Source organism: Arabidopsis thaliana (genome assembly GCF_000001735.4).
Source record: "Arabidopsis thaliana chromosome 1 sequence".
Classification (NCBI taxonomy): Eukaryota; Viridiplantae; Streptophyta; class Magnoliopsida; order Brassicales; family Brassicaceae; genus Arabidopsis; species Arabidopsis thaliana.
In genome coordinates, this window is record NC_003070.9 from 5195068 (window position 1) to 5217565 (window position 22498).

The 22498-nt window shown below is 39.5% G+C and overlaps 7 protein-coding genes across 15 annotated transcripts; 5 read left to right on the top strand and 2 right to left on the bottom strand.

Moving 5' to 3' along the window:
• The first annotated feature begins 3872 nt into the window (after window positions 1-3872).
• PSS1 (phosphatidyl serine synthase family protein) lies at window positions 3873-7248 on the top strand. Of its 4 annotated transcripts, none has more exons than NM_101379.5 (13): window positions 3873-4199; window positions 4501-4687; window positions 4774-4839; window positions 4938-4997; window positions 5111-5201; window positions 5315-5369; window positions 5456-5535; window positions 5621-5737; window positions 5841-5925; window positions 6014-6105; window positions 6187-6440; window positions 6526-6614; window positions 6714-7248. In NM_101379.5, the coding sequence occupies exons 2-13, from the start codon at window positions 4527-4529 to the stop codon at window positions 6839-6841; spliced, it is 1278 nt and encodes a 425-aa protein (NP_172963.3). In that variant the 5' UTR covers window positions 3873-4199; window positions 4501-4526; the 3' UTR covers window positions 6842-7248. The 4 variants fall into 4 exon arrangements, with proteins under 4 accessions (NP_172963.3, NP_001322772.1, NP_001077540.1 ...); NM_001332149.1 differs by having other exon boundaries at window positions 3942-4199; window positions 4314-4687; window positions 6714-7187; NM_001084071.1 differs by having other exon boundaries at window positions 3951-4199; window positions 6526-6618; window positions 6714-7108.
• Window positions 7249-7525: 277 nt separating this feature from the next.
• On the top strand, window positions 7526-9427 carry AT1G15120 (Ubiquinol-cytochrome C reductase hinge protein; the record flags this gene model as incomplete). Of its 2 annotated transcripts, NM_001160870.1 has the most annotated exons (6): window positions 7581-7705; window positions 7804-7853; window positions 7998-8025; window positions 8417-8501; window positions 8616-8705; window positions 8761-9126. In NM_001160870.1, 6 exons carry the CDS (start codon window positions 7581-7583, stop codon window positions 8881-8883), a joined length of 501 nt encoding a protein of 166 aa, NP_001154342.1. In that variant the 3' UTR covers window positions 8884-9126. The 2 variants fall into 2 exon arrangements, with proteins under 2 accessions (NP_172964.1, NP_001154342.1); NM_101380.3 differs by having other exon boundaries at window positions 7526-7853; window positions 8798-9427.
• AT1G15125 (S-adenosyl-L-methionine-dependent methyltransferases superfamily protein) lies at window positions 9245-10897 on the top strand. 2 transcript variants are annotated; one of them, NM_148466.3, is made up of 4 exons: window positions 9245-9608; window positions 9691-9982; window positions 10059-10423; window positions 10498-10897. In NM_148466.3, the coding sequence occupies exons 1-4, from the start codon at window positions 9558-9560 to the stop codon at window positions 10843-10845; spliced, it is 1056 nt and encodes a 351-aa protein (NP_683307.2). In that variant the 5' UTR covers window positions 9245-9557; the 3' UTR covers window positions 10846-10897. The 2 variants fall into 2 exon arrangements, with proteins under 2 accessions (NP_683307.2, NP_001320935.1); NM_001332151.1 differs by having other exon boundaries at window positions 9366-9608; window positions 10059-10893.
• Window positions 10898-10934: 37 nt separating this feature from the next.
• On the bottom strand, window positions 10935-14912 carry AT1G15130 (Endosomal targeting BRO1-like domain-containing protein). Its single transcript, NM_101381.3, has 8 exons — window positions 14116-14912; window positions 13017-13967; window positions 12714-12803; window positions 12551-12619; window positions 12312-12452; window positions 12077-12125; window positions 11784-11887; window positions 10935-11620 (listed from the first exon to the last, which is right to left on the bottom strand). The coding sequence occupies exons 1-8, from the start codon at window positions 14779-14781 to the stop codon at window positions 11150-11152; spliced, it is 2541 nt and encodes an 846-aa protein (NP_172965.1). The 5' UTR covers window positions 14782-14912; the 3' UTR covers window positions 10935-11149.
• Window positions 14913-15113: 201 nt separating this feature from the next.
• On the bottom strand, window positions 15114-17282 carry AT1G15140 (FAD/NAD(P)-binding oxidoreductase). Of its 3 annotated transcripts, NM_101382.3 has the most exons (5): window positions 16523-17282; window positions 15905-16004; window positions 15647-15742; window positions 15482-15562; window positions 15114-15398 (listed from the first exon to the last, which is right to left on the bottom strand). In NM_101382.3, the coding sequence occupies exons 1-5, from the start codon at window positions 17068-17070 to the stop codon at window positions 15336-15338; spliced, it is 888 nt and encodes a 295-aa protein (NP_563963.1). In that variant the 5' UTR covers window positions 17071-17282; the 3' UTR covers window positions 15114-15335. The 3 variants fall into 3 exon arrangements, with proteins under 3 accessions (NP_563963.1, NP_973833.1, NP_973832.1); NM_202104.2 differs by having other exon boundaries at window positions 15178-15398; window positions 15482-15742; NM_202103.1 differs by having other exon boundaries at window positions 15215-15742.
• A 125-nt stretch (window positions 17283-17407) lies between these two features.
• On the top strand, window positions 17408-19975 carry AT1G15150 (MATE efflux family protein). 2 transcript variants are annotated; one of them, NM_101383.3, is made up of 7 exons: window positions 17408-17864; window positions 17980-18524; window positions 18608-18694; window positions 18774-18830; window positions 18922-19160; window positions 19290-19495; window positions 19585-19975. In NM_101383.3, the coding sequence occupies exons 1-7, from the start codon at window positions 17607-17609 to the stop codon at window positions 19654-19656; spliced, it is 1464 nt and encodes a 487-aa protein (NP_172967.2). In that variant the 5' UTR covers window positions 17408-17606; the 3' UTR covers window positions 19657-19975. The 2 variants fall into 2 exon arrangements, with proteins under 2 accessions (NP_172967.2, NP_001323009.1); NM_001332152.1 differs by having other exon boundaries at window positions 17408-18524.
• Window positions 19976-20277: 302 nt separating this feature from the next.
• AT1G15160 (MATE efflux family protein) lies at window positions 20278-22478 on the top strand (the record flags this gene model as incomplete). The annotated part of the gene is made up of 7 exons (NM_101384.2): window positions 20278-20665; window positions 20781-21325; window positions 21405-21491; window positions 21571-21627; window positions 21731-21969; window positions 22103-22308; window positions 22407-22478. The coding sequence occupies exons 1-7, from the start codon at window positions 20408-20410 to the stop codon at window positions 22476-22478; spliced, it is 1464 nt and encodes a 487-aa protein (NP_172968.1). The 5' UTR covers window positions 20278-20407.
• Window positions 22479-22498: the final 20 nt, after the last annotated feature.

A 22498-nucleotide genomic window follows, 5' to 3' on the forward strand; every position in this document is an offset into this window, starting at 1 on the left:
CCAATAATCATGTCATATCTACGGTTTCTACCTTATTAAAATATACTCCAAAATTTTAAAATAAGATAGCAAGCAACTACTTAAACAGCGGACTAAACAACATCAGAATTTTCGGGAATATTATTTGTAAATTGGTTAAAGCATAAGCTACAAATTTTCTTATATATCATTTATTTGGGGAAATGGTTAAATTTTTATTTTCAAAATTAGTATTTCTATCTTTTACCAACTAATAAAATGGTATATTGGTATATATTCTTGTTTTTTTTAGAGGTCACAATAAAATAAGTGAAACGTGCGCATCTACAGTAATTTGAATCGAACATTACTTTTAATGTACATGATGAATAACAAAGGATAAACATGACCATCATGAAGGAAACATAAACGAAAGAGTGAAGGATAAGTAACATTTAGTCAGTATTATAAAAATGGTAAACGGCGCTGTCAACGTATTAATTTTGCATAATATATAATGATAAGTTTGGGTTTATACTTATATTTAAATAGAGAAAGTGGGAGAAAAGAAGTCTCTATTTCGCCGTCCAAAAGATATGAGAATCCACCGACTGATAAAAAAAAACAAAACAAGTTGGGATTAAGAAAGTTGATTAACACATTAATTAAGCAAAGACCAAAACCATTACCACTGATATAATATGAAATTGCCGTGGAATTTTTAAAATAGAAGAAATAAATGTCCAAAAAGGGAAGGCGTAAAAGTGATTGACGAAAAGGATGTGTTGTCCTCTATATCATAATTAGCAAGAGTTTCAATTAATTGGTGATTACCAACTCCAATTAGATGATGAGCATTGTGTGGTGACAAAACAAAGTAAAAGCAAAGAGCATCCATTACCGGGAGAGACCATTCATTTTAAGCCATCATGTGGCCAAAGGGAGACCACACAACACAATTTTAAAATAATGGTGCAGCAGAAAGTCAAGTCGCTGTCATAGACTCATAGTTGAAGCAATCAGACTAATCTCTGTTGGATCTTATTGGGCCTAATAAATCTACTGTATGGGCTTGACCATTTTTTTGTTAGCAGTACTCCAGGCCTAATTTGTTATCAATGACCATTTATGTTCATGATTGTCTTTTTTTTTTTTTTTATAAATAAAAATCGGAAAGGTGCTAGATGATAACACATGCAAGAGTTGTTGCGATGTTACTTAATTTGATTGAATTTAGACACATGTAATTTGGTATAGACGTCCATCATTGTGCCTGGAAGTTCACCGATATACGTCTATTGCACCAATATGCAAACGCTATACTTATCTATCACATAAGTATGGATTGATATACATCTTTTAGTTCTACATTTTCTTGTCTTAAACATTTGATTTTCAGTATATCTATATATAGGTAAATCGTTATAGTCTACCAAATAGTTTCTTGAAAGGTGTTATTTTCCATATTACGTTTTCGAAAAAGGGTACTTATAACCAAATTGATTGAAAATGAAAAGGGGTTATATATGACAGTTGGATCCAATTTGCGTGCATTTAACAAGAGCAATTAGTTGGTGGTTAATGTAGCATTTTGAAAATACTGTTTGCAAGTTATATTCCTTGGATTTGCAAGTTAAGAACATACTGTTTTGACTCTTTCTTTGAGAGAGATTGTAAAACATTTGATATCAATTCTGATATTTTTGAGCTTTGACTAAGAAAACATAAGTATCTTTAATTATCTTAATAAAGAACAAAAAATGTGTCCAAGCTCTAGGGGTTGGTTGTATTAGCAACAAGGAGCATGTGGTGGATCAGTCATATAGAAACCATAATTAAAGTCGTCCGGACGGATCAGAAACAAGAATGGACCACTCTTCCTTACTTGTCTTCATATGCTAACACTTATACTTGAGACTGACTATTTTGAGGTTGTCCTCCTCATATTATTTCTAGATGTAGACCACACCCCTCTCTCTCCTCCTCTTAATTTACCTAAGTTTGCTTGTGGTGAAACAGTTAATTGATAGGCTTATTGGTTACAATCGTCATAAGTATATGTTGAAAGTCCTTAGGAGTTGTATGAACTTTACTACGAAAGCATTATCACACTATTATTGGTGTCAACTATCGATACGATATTAATGTAGTGGTAATGCTGTAATGCTTTTTATTCTGCCAATCATTACTACTTGAATGATTTCGAATATCATCGAATCGAAATTCTTAATCACGCTCTCTATCTCATCATTATCTTTGACCCTAATCATTATTAGTAGTATCTCTCTATTTATCACACACGCTTATTCTTCTGTTTAATTTACCTGTGTTTTACTCTCACTTTTAATCCAAGAAAACTATCCACTTTTCACTGTTGGTTTCAGAATCCCATTGCTTATTATTTAGTTATTATTACTAATGAAAAGGTTAAGGAGGAGGGGTAAGTAATGTTGTGACAAGTGACAAGTGGTGTCTCCATCTGCATGGTCTTCTTGTAGGAATGAGCTGTTTATCTTTGTTTGTATTCCAGTTTCAAACTTTATAATACTATTTCGTTAGTGCTTTTTAATTGTATTCGCAGTTATGTGAATTTTAATCAAGAGCTAGCTGACCTGACCGTATGCTTATTATAGTTAGGGTCCATTCTCTACAACTACAACTGTACATTTATAATAAGCATGCTAGTAGATTTATTGTGACGATTTCAAGCACATAGAAGAGTCTATATCATCACTTCACTTGTTAGGCCTCTCTTTAATTTCATATTATATGACACTTTTTTCATTCAATGAAAAGAATAAAATAAAATTAATTGTTTGATACTCCTAATTAGGGATGTTATTCTCTGCTTCTCCTTTGTACTTTTGGGAATATCTGTCAAATCAATTACTTAAATGAGAATATTAATAAATTTGGCATTTGATGTGCTTTATTTGGCTGCAATTAAACAACAATCATATGAGTTATTGAGTATCATTCCAACCCCATAAATGTTAGCCTTTTTAAATGGAGTATATATTACTACCGTTTTTTTGTTCGTAACGCATATTACAACCGCTTTAATCAGAGAAATTATTTAAAGACGAATCTGGTGAAACATGAATTAATTTTGTCAAATAGAATATGTGAATAGTATTTCTGTTTATGTTAAATTAGGCAATAACATTACATATATACTTAATCCTTTATCTGAAAACACTAGATTTATGATAAATACGAAAGGTAACACTGGTTAGCGTATGGAACCATCAAATTTTGACTAAATGTTTTCTAACACTATGAGTGACCAAAACATTTCCTTTTACAAATTAAAATTTGTATTAGTCATCCTGCATACATTTCTTTTTCCCCAAACATTTTCAATTTTGGAATTTTTTTATATATATGTAAATTACATTTGAACAGGTCTAATTTGAATGGTTAATACGCGGTTCAAATAAAGTTGGCAAGTAATTAACAAACGAATCCACATCAAATTTCAATTACTGTATGTACCAAAACCACATTTATACCAAACCGCATCATAAAATAAAATAAAAATTCTTAAGGCCTGTTTTGTAGATTTTGTAAGAGTTTTTGGTTTTTGTTTTTTAAAAACTTATTTTCATACCAATCAAGATTTTAAAATTTTGGTTTCCCTACAATTTAGTAAAACTATTTTATTGTAATTTTCCATTCATGATTTTAGTTTTTTAGTTTTTGTAAAATTTAGGAAATCTAGTTTTTGTTCAATCAACGTTATTTTTCTCAAAAACCAAAAACCATTTTTTGGAGATTTTTTGAACAAAAAATATAATAACAAAAATCTAAAACTAAAATCTAAAATTCAGAAACTAAAATCTAAACTCAAAAACTAAATTAAAAATCAGGGCCTAAATTTTGACATAATATGGATAGATGATGATAGTGAGACCAAACCACATAATATTGCATATTTTGATGTCACCATTTGATAGCCTATAAAAAGGAGAAGAAGCAAAGGGTAGTTCTGGAAAAAAAGGGAATCGTGGGGGAAAGAAAGCAGAGTCGTTTTCAGATCGTGAATAGAAGCAGCAGCAGAAGCCGTATCTATCCCTCTCTCTCTCTCTCTCTCTCTCTCTCTCTCTCTCTCTCTACTTTGACCGTTCCTCTTCTTTTTATTCATCAACATCATCGAGCTTTCTACTACTTGGATTCCTACTTCTTCTTCTTCTTCCTCTGATTCTCTCCCATTCCAATCAATCTCTAGGGTTCTTCTTCAGGTATCTCAAATCTCCTCTCTTTTCTTTTTATTGCTAACCATTTTCATTTACTTTGGCTTATTTTTAAGTTTAATCTTCTTCTGATATTGCGTCTGCTTTTTTACCTCTGCAAAGACAGAACCTTTCTCTGTCTCTCTCTGCTTGTACCTTGTACCTTTTCTCTCTGTATACACTCCATTGTCTGCCTTTTCTCGTCTCTCTTCTCTTACAGTTTTTATTCATTAATTTCTCTCGAGGATGCTCCTCAGGCCCCTCTTTATCTCATCTCCCAGCTAAAGTTTCTCTTTTTGTTTTTAATCAGCAATACTTCAGAAGCTGGTTTTGGCCATGGAACCCAATGGGTACAGGAAAGAAAGAAGAAAGGAACAACATTTGGGGAGAATGAATGGTGGTGGTGGTGATGTTGAGACTGATCTTGATCCATGGACTGCATGGGCTTACAAGCCTCGCACTATCTCTCTTCTCCTTATTGGCGCTTGTTTTCTCATGTGAGTCATCATTTCTTCCTGCTTCTTCCCTTTTACCTCTCTGCCCATTTCTCGTAATCCTCAATTTGGTTTTGAATTTTACTTAGTTGGGCTAGTGGAGCTCTTGATCCTGACAGCACTACATCTGATGATCTTGTCACTTCTGTCAAAAGGTTCTCTTTTTCCTTCTGCCCACATCATGTTTTTTTTTCTTTTTTCATTTGATTCCATCAATTAACACTAGTCTACTATGTTTATGTTCCTTTTCTAGGGGAGTGTGGGCTATGATCGCTGTCTTTCTTGCTTACTCTTTGCTCCAGGCCCCTTCAACGTTTGTTTACCATCTCAGCTGTTTTATTAATTTGCTTTCTCTTTTATAATGTAGATTGTGGTTGTTGGTGATACTTGTGATGTGTCTTTAATCAAGTAATTTGCTTTATGCAGGGTTCTAATCAGGCCCCATCCTGCAATCTGGCGCTTAGTTCATGGAATGGCCGTCATTTACTTAGTTGCACTTACTTTTTTGCTCTTTCAGGTTCACTTTTTTTTCCTCCCTAGATCCTTCTTACTTGCCTATGCCTGTGATTTATATATGGATTCTTGTTTTAAGTGAGCAAACTCTAATAGTTACATTATTCATGCTCCCAGAGACGTGATGATGCACGGCAGTTCATGAAGTTTCTCCACCCTGACCTTGGAATAGGTAAGAGTTTCGGAGAGGAATGCTGTTTATTCGAGGAGCTACCACATCAATGATTGACCATCTTATTGAGTTTGCTCATGTTGCAGAACTTCCTGAGAAATCATACGGTGCTGATTGCCGTATATATGTGCCTGATCACCCAACAAACAGGTTTAAGAATCTTTATGTAGGGTATCTTCTCAACAACTCCCCTTTACCTTAACCAACCTTCATATCACCTAAAGGCTTATGCTTTGATTAAAATTTATCAGGACACAGTATTTGATGAGTTTTTCTTGGCTCACATCTTTGGTTGGTGGGGGAAAGCAATTCTGATCCGGAACCAGCCGCTTCTTTGGGTGCTTTCAATTGGTTTTGAGTTATTGGAGGTTGGTCTTTGTCTTCGTTTTCTTATATTACAGGTTCCAATTTGATATATACAAAAATATCGCTTCGCCTGTGTCACCGAAAAGTTATATTTATGTTCTCCAGGTTACTTTTCGGCATATGTTACCAAATTTCAACGAGTGCTGGTGGGACAGTATTGTTCTTGATATCTTGATATGCAACTGGTTTGGTATGATTCTTAAGCTACCTTGCTATTCTATATGTAGTGCTTTTAAACATGTTATGGATAACAGCTTTTCTTGTTTTAATCATGGTAGGTATCTGGGCAGGAATGTATACAGTTCGATATTTTGATGGAAAAACATATGAGTGGGTTGGCATTAGCCGCCAGCCTAACATTATTGGCAAAGTAGGTTTGTTCAACCTTGAGAGTGCATACACATGGTCCTAGCCGTTGTACATCCAATGAGAATTTTGTATATTTTTTCAGGTGAAAAGGACACTGGGGCAGTTCACACCAGCTCACTGGGACAAAGACGAGTGGCATCCGCTGCAGGGACCTTGGCGTTTTATTCAAGTACTCACTCTTTGCATCATATTCTTGACAGTGGAGCTGAACACATTCTTTCTCAAGTTTAGCCTGTGGATCCCCCCTCGAAACCCAGTGATTCTCTATAGGCTGATCTTGTGGTGGCTCATAGCGATACCAACAACACGGGAGTACAATTCATATCTTCAAGACAGGTAAAGCTATAGCCACTGCGATATTGGTTGGAGTTAGTTTGGAAAGAGTTTTGTATATAACTTGTGTAGTTTTGGTTGTTCACAGAAAACCTGTGAAAAAGGTGGGAGCATTCTGTTGGCTGTCACTGGGGATATGCATAGTAGAACTTCTCATCTGCATCAAGTTTGGAAGTGGTAGGTGGTTCCTTACACATGCTCTGCCTTAGTTATTTATGGTTACAGTTACATAGTGTGGAGAGTGTAAACTTGGTTGTATGGTTATGATACGAACAGGATTGTACCCAACAGAAATGCCATTGTGGGTAGTGACACTATGGGGAAGTGTGGGACTTGGACTTGTGGCCTTCTTGCTGTCTTGGACATGGAAGATCCAGAAGATCCTCGCGCAAAAGAGACGTTAAGCGCATCATTATTGTTGCAGCAGAGACGAGAGAGAAATAGAGGTGAGACAGTGAAATGCCATTGTGGTTTTTTTTTGTAAATAGGGAGAAGAAGGAACGATGTAAATGCAATTTTCTTTAGGGATAGTGTGTGATATTCAACATTTACGAAGATTCCATCAATTCTTTCATGCATCAAAAGTTCTTTCATCTTTGTTCTGCCCCCTCAATCTGACAAAACATGTTGGTTTGAATGTCAATTTTTTGTTACCATTCACACATTCAAGTTTTCAACAGTTCAAAAAAAGAAGAAGAAGTTATTGAGCCATTGTTTCTTCTGGTTTTTGAGATGATTGTTTTGTGCTGCCAACTCTTACATGACATTAACAACATTATTGTGCTTTTACTGCCATTAACTCCATTACCACCATTCAATTTTTCTGTCTTTAATTATTGGTTCCAGTTTTGTTATTCTGGTCTATTATTTTGTATTATCATCATTCTATCAAACAGATTATTTGTTTTGTTGAAGGAAATGAAAAAAAGAAGAAGAAAGAATCAAATATGATAAATTGAGGATAATATTAAGATTGTGTGACCTGCCGTGCCGCCCAACAACATGTCACATGGTATCTTAGGTTTGCAAATTCGTAATTTGACATCTTCGACGACAATTTTGACTATCTATCTAATCTTAACATCACTCTTCCATCATCACTTCCTATTTTATTCCAACTTTCTTAAAGAAGCCAAAAAAAGGATGATGTCAGAAGTTAAGGAATATTCTGACAAGGATAGGATGCCCTTAAGGGAATCTAGAGTCTTGAATGGGCTTTTAGAATTCCAAGAAGCTAGGGAATCTCGAGTCTTTAATGGGCTTTTAAAGTTTCAAGAATCAAAGGCCCAAATTGCATATTTGTAGCCCGTCGGAAACGCAATGAAAATGATGAATCTGAAGACTGACTCAAACAACATCTCTGTAGGGTTCTTCTTCCTTGCTTCTTCGAGTCTCGATCTCCTCTCTCAATCTCAGGTAACGCCAAAATCCTCTTTTTATTCATGGGATCTTTTATACCAAATTCGATTTCTTCATTTTGAGATCTGTGAATATCATCGTCCCACGAACCAATCGAATCTGTTGTTGTCTGACATTAATTTTCATTTCTATCTCTTGCAGTCTTCAGCTTCCAATTGACTTTCAACATGTAAGCTTATTCCTTAAACTCGATACCTTCTTACCAATCTCCAATCTCCAATCATGTTGTGTAGATGGATCTCTAACATATGTAGACCCTTTAGTATTCGTGTCTGAATCTCTAGACTGGAATCATTTTTTTTTTTTATTGTGGCTCTATAGTTGTGTAGGGGTCGGTCTATGATTAGATCCGATTCTATTCATTTTTCTGGCTTATGTTTTCGCATCATATAATCAGAGCTTTATCTTGTAAGGAAGAGTGATAAAACTAGATAATTATGTTCTTTCTAGTTTTGCTCGTAAAGACGATTCTTGTATGTCATCATTCACACGGGAGTAGTTTATATATCTAGCCATTGATGTTGCATCCTCGATGCCTGTGGTTTTTCTGAATATTTCAGGGCAGATGATGAAGTTGTTGATCCAAAGAAGTACCTTGAGGAATCTTGCAAACCAAAATGTGTGAAGCCACTTCTCGAATATCAGGTGAAACTGGTTGATGTTGTGACTAATTATGAATTGTGTTATAAGTTTTGACACAGTGCCATGTTTTGTGAAGATCATTGTTTGACTGATACAAGGCTTGTTTGTGGTTCTCAGGCATGTGTCAAGAGAATCCAAGGTGATGATTCTGGCCACAAGCATTGCACTGGCCAGTATTTTGACTACTGGCAATGCATTGACAAATGTGTAAGTTACTTGAATTATGTTATTTTGCTGTTTCATCATATGATATCTTCTAAAGTTTGATACTGAGATGAAATTGGATTTTGGATCTTCAGGTTGCACCAAAGCTGTTTGCGAAACTAAAATGAAAAGAGGTGAAGCTGGAGACTCTATTGTCTTGAGTTTGCTACATGTGGTTTAAAATTGATGTATAAAATGCAGTGGATGTTGAACTTTTTTTTACTGCAAACCAGATTGCCAAATGGCTCTGCTTCTTGGTTTTGTTTCCATCGCAAGTTTGCGCTTACTACATTTTTTTGCTACTTGAGTAATTGCATGGCCTAATAACAAGATATGTTGTGCCTTTCTTTGGTCCAATTGTCGTAGACAATGCGTCAAACAAATCATTAGGCTTGAAGTTTCAATAAAGAGAGATTTTCAAGCCTCTGCTATTAGGTGGCCTGGTACTATGGCCATTGATTAGGATTTCTTAGAGCTTGCCAAAGTTTATGATCGGACTAACTCTGAAGCTTATTGGTCTTAAAAAGATAACTATCTAATGATGGCGGCTACAAGAAGATATTTTCTTTTAAAAAATTTTGAAGGTGAAAGAAGGTTGAATAGTCTTATGGTGAAATCACATGTGACTGGAATGAAGTGAAGAACTGTTTAGTGGAGTGTGTGATGCATGCAGCAGCCACTTTTGAAGGACAGCTTGGACTTTAGAGTGAGAGTGAGATGTATGGCCCGCGGCGGCTGCATTAGACTGAATCTTATCCTTGACACTCTACAGCAATTATGTAGATTCTCCCATTTGACCCTCTATTTAAGGGTTAGCAAGTGTAATACCAGTCCATACAATACCATTACATAGCCATGAACGGTGGAGACGGTGCTTCTAGCTATGCTCGCAACTCTTCCTATCAGGTTTTAATAATATACATCACTCTTCCACTACCTTTTTTCCTGAGCTAGCTTACTAATATGTTACTTGGGTGTACGCCTGTAGAGGGGAGCCATTGAGGCTGCGGAAGCACTCCTCAGGAACGAGATCAACGCACGGCTCGACATCACTAACCATTCCTTTTCATCTTTTACAATCGCAGACTTTGGTTGCTCCTCCGGCCCCAACACCGTAATTGCTGTCGACATCATCATCCAAGCCCTCTACCACAAGTTCACCTCTTCTCTGCCTAATACTACAACTCCTCAGTTTCAAGTCTTCTTCAACGACGTCTCCCACACTGATTTCAATGCACTCTTTGCTTTGCTCCCTCCACAACGCCCCTACTTCGTTGCAGGTTCCTATTTCCCTTTGCATCTCCTTCAGTTAGTGGTTCCTACTTCGTTGCAACTCTAATGGTTCATTGCTTGCAGGTGTCCCCGGTTCCTTTTATGGAAACTTGTTTCCAAAGGCACATCTCAACTTGGCCTACTCCTCTTGCGCCCTCTGCTGGCTCTCCGACTTGCCATCCGAGCTAACTGATACAAGCTCTCCTGCTTACAACAGAGGCAGGATTCACTACACGGGAGCATCAGCAGAGGTTGCACAAGCTTACTCCTCTCAGTACAAGAAGGATATCAAGTTGTTTTTGCATGCTAGGTCACAGGAGCTCGCAGAAAACGGGTTGATGGCACTGATTGTGCCCGGTGTACCAGATGGTTTTCTCGATTGTCAGGAGGCTTCAACGGGATCCGAGTTCGATCTGTTGGGTTCATGCCTCATGGACATGGCCAAAGAGGTACTTGCTTTGTTTTCCGTAAGAAATAAGAATCCATGACATATTAAAAATTTCTAAAAGACTTGACTGTGCAGGGAATAATAGAGGAGGAGGAGGTGAACAGTTTCAACCTTCCCATATATTACACAACTCCAAAGGAACTGGAAGACATCATCAGAAGCAACGGAGAGTTGAAAATTGATAAAATGGAGACACTGGGGAGCATGGACGCACAAGACACTATGCCTGACCTCGAGTCAAGGGTTCTGTACCTGAGAGCTGTGCTGGAAGGTCTAGTTCGTACCCACTTTGGCCACCAAATCCTCGACGACCTGTTTGATCGCTACGCCCTCAAACTTGCTCATTCCTCTTTCATCCTTCAGCCTCAAACCCACAAATCCATCATGATCTTTGCCCTTCTCAGTCGCTGTCATGACATCTGATATATGTTCTCCATTATGCAATATTTAGGTTTTTTTTTTTTTTTTTTTTTTTTTTTTTTGCGGTCTCCATTATGCAATACATAAGCAAGGATGTACCTTTTATCTACTATATATGAATAACGTGCTTTACACAACTCTCATCCATCACATCGGCTCTACTTTGAATAAAGAATTTGAGTCACTATCAAACCAGATATTCAATTTCATGACAGAAACATGTCAAAGAGATAGACACACATCAAGTACTCACAGGAAACACAACAATAGATATATAACACCAGAATTTTATTGCTCCCAAAGTAACTCATTGCCTGTAGTATCCTCCACCTTGGTGAGGAGGTTGGTATGGGCTCTGGCCGGGATAAGGAGGCCGAGGCTGCTGTCCCTGCGGATCATAGTAAGAGCCTTGTTGCCATGATGGATGAGGCTGTTGCTGTGCCTGAGGAGGGTATGGTTGTGGCGCCTGGCCATGAGGAGTATGGTATGGGGGAGGTGGACCGTAGGGTGGGATAGAGTAGCCAGGCCTTGACATCTGCTCAGGCGGTCTATAGTATGGTGCATGTGGGTGAGGATGAGATGGATTCTGAGTTTCTGGTGGAGGAGGCGGACTTGAAGCCGTTGGTTGATGCACAGATGGGTATGGGCCGGAGCTTCTATGATCCTGAAAACTCAAACCAGACATCTGTCGTTGCACATCTTCAATCATATCTCGGCACTGGATACTCCTTGTCATCACAAAATCACTGCACTGCTGCTTCACATTCGTGATTGCATCCTATTGAGACCAACAAAGACAATGTCTCAGATTGCAGGAAAGTTATTTCGTATCTTCAATGGAGTGTAAAATCAGAATAGAAGAACCATCCCGGACAAGTGGCATAATCTAGACAAGCTTTGACAGTGAAGAGCTTACTACTATATAGAGAAAAGAAACTCACTTGGAGAGTGACATAGAACTTCAGGCCCTCATTGATGTTCTCCTTGATCTCTCGATACTTCATTATTGCAGCTTGAATCTGCTTGTAGCACTTCTCCTTGGATGCTGAACAACAGAGAAACACAGAAAACGAATGTCTGAGAGCAAAAGAACCGAAATACGGGAGCATAAGAAATTCCACTACTTCAAAGCCGAATGTGTCAGTTCTATCATGGATTATACTTCAACCATCGTATAGAATGCAATACAGAAAGTACTTTGATCCATCATGCAAGACAGAAGCTGCTTGCTCACCTTTATAATCTTCAAGATTGAAAATAGTTGAAAACTCTTCATTTTGAGCCTATAATCAAGGAAAGAAACCAATGAGATAGTAGTTGGTTTCTACTAGGAGTGAAACACGATCTCCGGTAGAAGCTAGCACACTCAATTTGCTTGAATATTGATTGATTACAATCACCATACGCCAAAGGATAAAAACCATGATAAAATATGAAAACCACTACAAGGATGGCAAAAAGAGGTAGACCTGAATTTGCATCAATAATTGTTCTTGAACTTCAATGTTTTGGGAAATATCTTCACAAATGTGGTCATACTTTGATATCTCTTTCCTGAACATATCTTCATAGGAGCCTGTTATGGTCATCAGCTTTGGCAGTATGTCATCCTAATACCAAGTATCAAGTAAAAGCCTAATGAGTTTTGACTCCAATTCATACAATAATCAAGAACGAAAATGATGACTAATCAATAGAAAAAATTCACCTTTCTCTTCATCTCTTTGAGCATGTCTTCAAGACCTGCCCGCTGAGCACCAAGATTTTCCAGTTGCCTCTGTGCAAAAAGGGAAGAAAAAAAGTGAGAATAATGGTTCGTGAAAGCACTTTCCAAACACACACTCGCAGCTTCCAAAAGTGATAGAGATTACCAGACTCTGCTTCAAAGTTCCCACAATAGCATCCTCTGTTGCGTCCAGAGACATTATTGGCCTAGCAAGAGTTGGGACAGCAGACTCTATCTGATGAAGAAAAACCGAAAACCACAACATCTATGAATCAGTATACAGATTTAGGTTTGCTATAGCTGACTCAAGTGTGTGATTTGAATAACCTGTACCCAAAGATTTCAGGTACAAGAATAACCAAAATGAAGTTAAGAGACAACTTCCGATAGCAGTTTATGCCCAAGAGGAGAAATATACTAGCATACACAAAATATAGGAAGTACTTACCGGCCGTCGATCAAGAATAGACATGAGGGCGGAGTTATCTCTCACTGATCGCTCAATCTTAACATCACTTTCGCCAGCTTGTTTCAAATTGGCTGCAAACCGATTTAGCCTATCCTGCAAGTTCTTTGTCAGTGTGCTAGATTGAGGCCTAGTCCACCGAGTCCCAAATTGACTTCTGAACTGAGAATCTTCAGTTGCTTCTTTCTGCAAAAGCTCTTCAGTGTGCACCAACAGTTCCTGATTAACCCTCTTCAAATCTCTAAGTTGCTGCAGTTCAGCTTCCAAGCCAGCTGGACCACCACTGATCTGAACAGCTTCTACATCTTCTTTAAGATCAACAGGAAGAGCTGAATTACCATCCACAGCGAGAATAGAATCTGGAAGATCCATCTCTTTGAGCCTAACTCGAGTTAGTTCGCTAGCTTGCTGTAATCTCTCCGCCTGAGTTCTAATTACATCATCGACCATCTCAGTGTATCTAGAGAGAGCCTTTGCACTGCTGTCTGGAACAAGGATTGAAAACATTTTTTCCTTGCTTGCATCCAAAATATCAGTCATGTTCATTGGCTTAACCATTGAGAAGGCGGGAAGTGGAGACAAAGAAGAAGGAGAAGGAACTCTCATGAGGTACACTCTGTCGTTTTCCTTGACAGCCCTATCCAAATTGCCATTAATGCTAGACTCTAGTGTGTTCATCGCTTCTATAAGCTGAGCAGGAGCTCCCCTTGAAGACTTCTTTGCTTCTGCCAAACGGCTGGCTCCACTCCTCAGCCGTGCAATTTCTTCTGCAATTTCCTCTTTCTCGTGCAACTCTTTTCCATATCTAAAGCAAGCTTCACCATAGAAGAGTGCTGCTTTCAGCTGCACATGAGAAATCCAGCCTTTGTCGAAATGATCCTTCAATGGCGAAATGATTAGCGCAGATAAAGCCTCCTCATAAAATATGCCAACCTGATTGCAAGCAGACACAAAGCGCAAATTCAATCGAGATGCATCACCATAAACTAAGCACGTTAATAACAAATATACTCATAATCAATCATGGAAGAATCTATTAAATCTAATTCTAAAAGAGATGCAATCATGATTTGACACTAACCTGCCTAGCAATTTTAGCAGAGACACCAGGAGTACTTCCTTTAGCAATGGTATTTTCAAAGACACATTCCTGCGCCTGCGCCACCATCAACCGTTCCAACATTCCAACACACTCAACCGACACATCCACGGTAGTGCTCGGCCCGATCGTCGCCTTAATGGACTCGTTATCCCTCAAGTGAGCGAACGCCCCTGCTGCAGCCATGAACGCATGTGAAGCCTGACGACGCCCATCGACGGTGGTGCGGTCATGACCGAGTCCAATCTGGCTGTAGCTAGCACCAAGATTGAATAGAACAGCTGCTTTCTCCAAATGAATGTTCTGCTGAGTAGCTTTATGCTTTTGCTTGAAAGCATCGTACCATACGAAAGAGACGGCGTTGACATGATCCTTGTCAGGGGAAATTGGAAATCGCGTCTCCACAAGACAAAGAACTTTGTAATAGGAGATGAGAAGGTCTCGCCGAGCAGCTGGAGAAGGATCGGAAACGCGTTCTATATCGGATCGGAGCTGCTTCAAGGTCTCGAGATCGTCGTCTATAAGCTGAGCCTCGCGCTCAGAGTAGGTGAAAGTAACGTAGTTGCGGAGAGGACGGTAGAGATCAACGGAGCTCGTCTTCTTCTCATGAATGGCGAGCATCAGATTAGAGAGCGAAGAAGAAGCCATGGCGGTTCAAAATCCTCTTCGATCGCTCTTCCGATTTTTCTAATTTTCTTCGATTTTTGGTTTCCTTGATGGATCCTTATTGACTAAGAGAAGATGATCGTGAAGGATCGTGAGAACGACACCAAGTCCTGTGATCTTCTATGAAAACGGCGTGCAGTCTAATTTAGTGGTTAATACAGTCGATCAATGGCTTTTAAGCTTTTTTCCGCGTTAATTAAATGTGGCAACGATGGTGATTTATTTTGTGGAACTTTTCCTAATTAGAAACATGTCTAATTCACAATATTTTTTGGTATAAATCTTCTTGGTATATGTAGAAATTTTCTATTGAAAGTAGAAGAAATATGCAAAGTATATAGAGCATGGACATTAACATGATCACTAATCAAAAAAGAATGTTGTGGTGACAATCAACACAGTAGTATTAATTTTTAAGGGACTACAAAATTCTGTGTGTTTATGAATTAGAGAGGCCTTGAAGAGGACTTTCGTATCAAAAGAATAATGATGTGAAGAAACAGTAAAATTATACGATAATACAAGAACTATATCTGTCAAAAGTTTTTGAGCAGCTTGTCATTTGAGACTCCATCAGCTACAAGCATTGAAGTTATCTCCTGCAACAATACAAATCGAAACAATGATAAAGATACACATCTTCTAAAGCATTTAGGTTCTCATAAACAAAAACAGTGCATACCTCAGCCATTTGTTTCTGTCCGCACAGCACCGCTCCCGTGGCCTTGGGAGCTGATAGCTGTTTAGCCCTTGCAAAAGCAGCCTATACAACACATTATGTATATATTAGTTTGATCCACATTGAGTTACAGCAGACTTGACTAAGGAGCACGTTTCTCAATCTCACCTGCACATATCCAGTTTCCCCTTTCCACCCATCATCTGGCTGTGATAATACCGGCACAACTTTGACACCCGCTGATTCCCACTCTTTAAACTTTTCCTACAAAATCAAGAGCGTTTCCAAGATGATTCTTCTGTAGATCAAAATGAGAGCGAGAGATAGGCTTTACGCTTATCATCAAAAGATTTTTATAATTCAAGCACACACATTTATATCTACTGACATCATGAATTGCAAAACAACTGAGAGAAAGAACCAAACCTGGTAAGCCATCCTATTCAGGTTCCTAGCCCCGTAATAGAGTCTTACGTCAGATCTTCTATCAGCGCCAAATCCTGATTCGATTAGTGAGCGGATGGGGCTGCAGAGATAAGAACATGTGAGATTACATTCCAAATTGAAGACAGTTACTTAATTCACATCACCATCACTAAACATTTTTGATTGACCAGGCCTAGAACAATAGATGATTGAAAGAAACACCTTTACTTGGCATAAACAACAGATCTGATCGATCACCAAAGTCATAAAAACATTGACCTTTCATACATGAAACTCTATTTCAGTATTACAACATCATCACAGTAAAAAAATAGCCACAAAATTGGTCCATGGCACCTTTGGATAGATTGAAATCATACTGGAGTTCACAAAAAAGGTCCACAAAAAAGCAATTGAACCCGGCATCACAGAGGATTCACCGCAAAATGAGTAACTAAACTAGATTCAAGATACTTGAGTTTGAAAGCTTTGTATCTAGCTAATGCTCTGCACTGAAACCTTTAAACTAGACCACACTTGGATCATTGAATACATGAAGTAAAAAAGACAACTTCAGCAATCCAACAAGGTAGGAGAGAAAATGGAAAAAGCTCTCACCTAATTCCAGATCCAGTGGCGAAAATCAAAACGGTGGGATATTCCTCAGGAGGATCAATCAGATCGATATTGAAACCATTACCCATCACAGAGCTAAGCTCAACGGTCTCTCCTTTCTTCAACCCGCAGAGAATCTCCGCGGTAGAACCAGCGATGCTCTTGACCAAGAATTCGAAAGCACCACGAGAAGACGCCAAGGAAGGAGGAGAAGCGATTGCCATAAAAGAAGGCTTCTCAACATCAGGAACACGGATCTGGAGATACTGACCGGGTCTCGTGTACGAAGCTACGAGATCCGGAGCGTTTGAAATGTCGATTGAGATGTGGAAAAGCGATTCTGCAGCTGATTCGATTAGAGAGAGAGGAGCTGGAGTCCAGAGGGAAGCGTCCTGGCGAACGGCGGCGGCGGATACAACGGAAGCGACGCGGTTATTTCGGGATAAACGGAGATGGCGTGTAAGAGGGAGATGGCGCAGGATAAACATGGGGGAGAGGGAGTGGCTAAAGTGCGCATGGGTGACAGAAGGCGCGAAAGGAAGAGTGGACATGGTGGAGAGTTTTTGGGGCTCTATATGTGACCGTCAAATTTAGCCGGCGGTAGAAAAGGGCGGCCCGATTGGTTCGGTGGCACGATTGTGTTATTTTTTTTTGCTATGCACCTAATTTCCTTCCGTTACAATGTTTTGCCACGTGGATGATCAAAATATCATTCTATCTACTTTCCGACCACTTGTTGTGATACTTCGAAAATTGCATTCCCTCTTCATTTAATTTTGCTAGCTCGTCTTTCAAAGAAAAAACACCAAATCATGTAATTAAAAGACAGAATTGTGGAAGAAAAGTGACAAGCAATATGCATATTAAAAAACGTAAGAGTACATTATCAATGAACACTCCCTACCGTTGAGCCAAATTTAACGTATATATTTCATTCATGGTTTTGGAATTTTGCCAAGTGGCACTACACTATAGATTCCCTTGGTAAGGAATTACACATAACCAAGCACCAAAAAGCAGACAGTAGTACTTCACGATTATCACTCACCACTTTCCGTTTCAACTTTCAAACTCTCTCTCACAAGCCATGCAAGACGCGGAGAGAACCACCAATGATCCGGTAGACAGAATTGAGAAAGTGACATGGAGAGATCTGCAAGACGGATCTTTCACCGCAGAACTCAAGAGGCTTATCTGCTTTGCGGCTCCTATGGCTGCCGTGGTTATCATTCAGTTCATGATACAGATAATCTCAATGGTGATGGTGGGTCACCTCGGTAGACTCTCCCTCGCTAGCGCTTCCTTCGCAGTCTCCTTCTGTAACGTCACTGGCTTCAGCTTCATTGTTTGTTTTCCTTTTCCTTCTTTCCTCTAAATTGACGCACTTATCTCTGTTACTAGCTACCAGAACCATGGAAATTGCATCCTCTCCTCACTTTCTTGTTACTTTTTGATGATAGATAGGATTGTCATGTGCCTTAGATACTTTGAGTGGTCAAGCTTATGGAGCTAAGCTATATCGGAAACTAGGTGTTCAGGCTTACACAGCTATGTTCTGTCTTACTTTAGTGTGTCTCCCTCTCTCTCTCCTATGGTTCAACATGGGAAAGCTTATTGTGATCCTTGGCCAAGACCCTGCTATTGCTCACGAAGCTGGTAGATATGCCGCTTGGCTCATCCCAGGACTGTTCGCTTACGCCGTTCTTCAGCCGCTCATTCGCTACTTCAAAAACCAGAGCTTGATCACACCTCTCCTCGTCACCTCTTCTGTTGTGTTTTGTATCCACGTTCCTCTCTGCTGGCTTTTGGTTTATAAGTCAGGGCTTGGTCATATTGGAGGAGCCTTGGCTCTCAGCTTGTCATACTGGCTCTATGCCATTTTCCTTGGATCTTTCATGTACTACTCCTCTGCCTGTTCTGAGACACGCGCGCCGCTTACCATGGAGATATTCGAGGGCGTTAGAGAGTTTATCAAATATGCTCTTCCTTCTGCGGCTATGCTTTGGTACATCACTTTTCTCTGTTCCTTTTTCACTTCTCATTGCCTCCACATTTTTTGTTAGAAACTCTTTTATATATGGGTTGCAGCCTGGAGTGGTGGTCATATGAACTCATAATATTACTTTCTGGTCTGTTACCCAACCCACAGCTGGAGACTTCTGTGCTCTCTATCTGGTACTCATCCTTGCATCTTTCCATTTCCTGTCACAATCTTGAATTTGCAAAATCATAATGTTATTCATACTACGGACAGTTTCGAAACACTTTCAATAACTTATTCAATACCACTAGCGATCGCGGCTGCAGCAAGGTTAGAGCTTTTGTCACCACTATCCAGTACATAAATGCTGAAGTATACTTTCTGTTATGGTTTCATGTTCATAAGCAAGTACATTGTGCAGCACAAGAATCTCAAATGAGTTAGGAGCTGGAAACTCTCGAGCAGCACATATTGTGGTCTATGCGGCAATGTCTCTTGCAGTAATGGATGCATTGATGGTGAGTATGTCTCTATTAGCCGGCAGGCATGTTTTCGGCCATGTTTTCAGCAGTGACAAGAAAACCATCGAATATGTTGCAAAGATGGCTCCGTTGGTCTCTATTTCTATCATACTGGACAGTTTACAAGGGGTTCTCTCAGGTTCGAGATTTTTTCCCATTTCGTTTCTCAAACATAAGCTAGTGTCGAATATACAGCTCCAAGTTGTCATGCCTGTTCATGTTGTACTCTTTTCTGCCATTCTTCTAACCCTCGTTTGATGGTTGGAAGGTGTTGCAAGCGGATGCGGGTGGCAGCATATAGGGGCTTACATAAACTTCGGAGCTTTCTATCTCTGGGGGATACCCATTGCAGCATCTTTAGCCTTCTGGGTTCATCTGAAAGGTGTTGGCCTTTGGATTGGAATACTAGCCGGTGCAGTTCTGCAGACTCTTCTGCTGGCTCTTGTCACAGGCTGCACAAACTGGAAAACCCAGGTCCTTTCCTTTGCTTTTTGTCTTTCATGACATGTTTCTATTTTGGAATAAACATATCGATGTTCAATTGGATGCATTTTGAACTCTAGGCCCGTGAAGCGAGGGAGCGAATGGCTGTGGCCCATGAATCAGAACTTACAGAGTCAGAACTTCCCATCTAAGATTACAGGGACACAGATGTTCCTCCTATTTTACCATTTTTGTAGCAGCCAAATCGTTATATGTTACTGCTGGACTAGTGGTTGCCGTGAATAATTGGTCTTTTCTTTTGTAATATTAGCAGCCCTCAGCAATCGTTATTTCGATGAAGCATTATTCTGGTAGTTCAGAAATACCTTGGACAGAAAATGATGTAGTGATCCAATTCTGCTGATACCAGCTCGCTTATACCTGTAACACAGTAGTTGCGAGTCAGGAAATAGATGTGGGAGCTGCTTCTGAGTCTTGGAGCTAGAGTTTTCAATCACTGAAAATGTTTCTCGACACAGACCTTCACAAGTGTCTCCACAAGTAATAATGACAGGATCACACATATATTACTATCACTAGAAAAATATAACCACCAACAACGTTGCTTTATGTATTCAAACTTTCTTACGATGATGACAATATAGTTTGCAAAATGCATATTAAAAAAAGAAAACGCAGAGAGCCAAGAGTCAGCATCAGTAATCACGCCACAAAAATAAAACGCAGAGAGCATATTAAAATGTTGAATTAATAGGTGGAATAAAGTGACGATTATGTGTTACAAAAATGAAAAATATGGTTTTGTATAAAAACACCAATGTGGCAATGTACATAGTCTTAAAGAACAACACGTACTAAAGCACAAAAAGCAGACAGTAGTTCTTCACTCACACCACTTTCAGTTTCAAATTTCAACTCTCTCTCTTTAGTGTCTCTCTAGCCATGGAAGACGCAGAGAGCACCACCAAAGATCCTGTAGACAGAGTTGAGAAAGTAACATGGAGAGATCTGCAAGACGGATCTTTCACCGCAGAACTCAAGAAGCTTATATGCTTTGCGGCTCCTATGGCTGCCGTGGTTATCACTCAGTCCATGTTACAGATCATAACAATGGTGATTGTGGGTCACCTCGGCAGACTCTCTCTCGCTAGCGCTTCCTTCGCCATCTCCTTCTGTAACGTCACTGGCTTCAGCTTCATTGTTTGTTTCCTTTTCCTTTTTTCCACTAAAATTGACGCACTTATCTCTCTTACTAGCTACCAGAACCATGGAAATTGTATCCTCTCATCACTTTACTGTTACTTTTTGATGCTAGATGGGATTGTCATGTGCCTTAGATACTCTCAGCGGTCAAGCCTATGGAGCTAAGCTATATCGGAAACTAGGTGTTCAGGCTTACACAGCTATGTTCTGTCTTACATTAGTGTGTCTCCCTCTCTCTCTCCTATGGTTCAACATGGGAAAGCTTCTCGTGATCCTTGGCCAAGACCCTTCAATTGCACACGAAGCCGGAAGATTTGCTGCTTGGCTCATCCCAGGACTGTTTGCTTACGCTGTTCTACAGCCGCTTACTCGCTACTTCAAAAACCAGAGCTTGATAACACCTCTCCTTATCACCTCTTGTGTTGTGTTCTGTCTCCATGTTCCTCTTTGTTGGCTTTTGGTTTATAAGTCAGGGCTTGATCATATTGGAGGAGCCTTGGCTCTCAGTTTGTCATACTGGCTCTATGCCATCTTTCTTGGATCTTTCATGTACTTCTCCTCTGCTTGTTCTGAGACACGTGCACCGCTTACCATGGAGATATTCGAGGGCGTTAGAGAGTTTATCAAATATGCTCTTCCTTCTGCGGCTATGCTTTGGTACATCACTTTTCTCTGTTCCTTTTTCACTTCTCATTGCCTCTACATTTTTTGTTAGAAACTCTTTTATGTGTTGCAGCCTAGAGTGGTGGTCTTATGAACTCATAATATTACTATCTGGTCTCTTACCCAACCCACAACTGGAGACTTCTGTGCTCTCTGTCTGGTACTCCTCCTTGCATCTTACTAACTCTCGTCACAATCATGAATTTGCCAAAACATAATGTTATTTATACTATGAATAGTCTCCAAACACTTTCGATGACTTATTCGATACCACTAGCGATTGCAGCTGCAGCAAGGTTAGAGCCACCATTATGCTGTTCATAAATGGTCAAGCATACTTGCTGTTCATGGCAAGGAATCATATGGTTTCATGTTCATAAGGGGATGTTTCTTGTGCAGCACAAGAATCTCAAATGAATTAGGTGCTGGAAACTCTCGAGCAGCACATATTGTGGTCTACGCGGCAATGTCTCTTGCAGTAGTGGATGCATTGATGGTGGGTACGTCTCTATTAGCTGGTAAGAATCTGTTGGGCCAAGTTTTCAGCAGTGACAAGAATACCATCGACTATGTTGCAAAGATGGCTCCACTGGTCTCTATTTCTCTCATACTGGACAGTTTACAAGGGGTTCTCTCAGGTTCGAGAACTGTTCCTATTTCTTTTCTCAAACATATACTAGTGTCGAATATTATGTTATGCACTTTTTAGTCAAAGATAACTAAAGGTGAACTCTTTTCTGCCATTCCTAACCCTCATTTGTTGGTTTGCAGGTGTTGCAAGCGGATGCGGGTGGCAGCATATAGGGGCTTACATAAACTTTGGAGCTTTCTATCTCTGGGGGATACCCATTGCTGCATCTTTAGCCTTCTGGGTTCATCTGAAAGGTGTTGGCCTTTGGATTGGAATAATAGCCGGTGCCGTTCTGCAAACTCTTCTGCTGGCTCTTGTCACAGGCTGCATAAACTGGGAAAACCAGGTCTTTTTCCCTTTTCTTTTGTTCTTTCTTCTTCATGACATGTTTCTATTGTGAAATAAACATATTGATGTTCAGTTGGATGCATATTTGAACTCTAGGCTCGTGAAGCGAGGAAGCGAATGGCTGTGGCCCATGAATCAGAACTTACAGAGTCAGAACTTCCCTTTTAAGATAACGGGGGCACATATGT

Excerpts from the sequence above, each read along its gene's own strand:
- PSS1 (NM_001084071.1), top strand. The coding sequence starts at position 4,527 with ATGGAACCCAATGGGTACAGGAAAGAAAGAAGAAAGGAACAACATTTG. Across the intron at positions 4,688-4,773 it reads ATTGGCGCTTGTTTTCTCAT|TTGGGCTAGTGGAGCTCTTG; the intron begins GTGAGTCATCAT and ends AATTTTACTTAG. Across the intron at positions 5,926-6,013 it reads CTTGATATGCAACTGGTTTG|GTATCTGGGCAGGAATGTAT; the intron begins GTATGATTCTTA and ends TAATCATGGTAG.
- AT1G15125 (NM_148466.3), top strand. The coding sequence starts at position 9,558 with ATGAACGGTGGAGACGGTGCTTCTAGCTATGCTCGCAACTCTTCCTAT. Across the intron at positions 9,983-10,058 it reads ACGCCCCTACTTCGTTGCAG|GTGTCCCCGGTTCCTTTTAT; the intron begins GTTCCTATTTCC and ends CATTGCTTGCAG. Across the intron at positions 10,424-10,497 it reads TCATGGACATGGCCAAAGAG|GGAATAATAGAGGAGGAGGA; the intron begins GTACTTGCTTTG and ends TTGACTGTGCAG.
- AT1G15130 (NM_101381.3), bottom strand. The coding sequence starts at position 14,781 with ATGGCTTCTTCTTCGCTCTCTAATCTGATGCTCGCCATTCATGAGAAG. Across the intron at positions 12,804-13,016 it reads CTATTCTTGATCGACGGCCG|ATAGAGTCTGCTGTCCCAAC; the intron begins GTAAGTACTTCC and ends TTTCTTCATCAG. Across the intron at positions 12,620-12,713 it reads GAACTTTGAAGCAGAGTCTG|AGGCAACTGGAAAATCTTGG; the intron begins GTAATCTCTATC and ends CTTTTTGCACAG.
- AT1G15140 (NM_101382.3), bottom strand. The coding sequence starts at position 17,070 with ATGTCCACTCTTCCTTTCGCGCCTTCTGTCACCCATGCGCACTTTAGC. Across the intron at positions 15,743-15,904 it reads TGAATAGGATGGCTTACCAG|GAAAAGTTTAAAGAGTGGGA; the intron begins GTTTGGTTCTTT and ends TTGATTTTGTAG. Across the intron at positions 15,563-15,646 it reads GGGAAACTGGATATGTGCAG|GCTGCTTTTGCAAGGGCTAA; the intron begins GTGAGATTGAGA and ends TGTGTTGTATAG.
- AT1G15150 (NM_101383.3), top strand. The coding sequence starts at position 17,607 with ATGCAAGACGCGGAGAGAACCACCAATGATCCGGTAGACAGAATTGAG. Across the intron at positions 18,525-18,607 it reads CCTTCTGCGGCTATGCTTTG|CCTGGAGTGGTGGTCATATG; the intron begins GTACATCACTTT and ends TATGGGTTGCAG. Across the intron at positions 18,695-18,773 it reads ACTTCTGTGCTCTCTATCTG|TTTCGAAACACTTTCAATAA; the intron begins GTACTCATCCTT and ends TACTACGGACAG.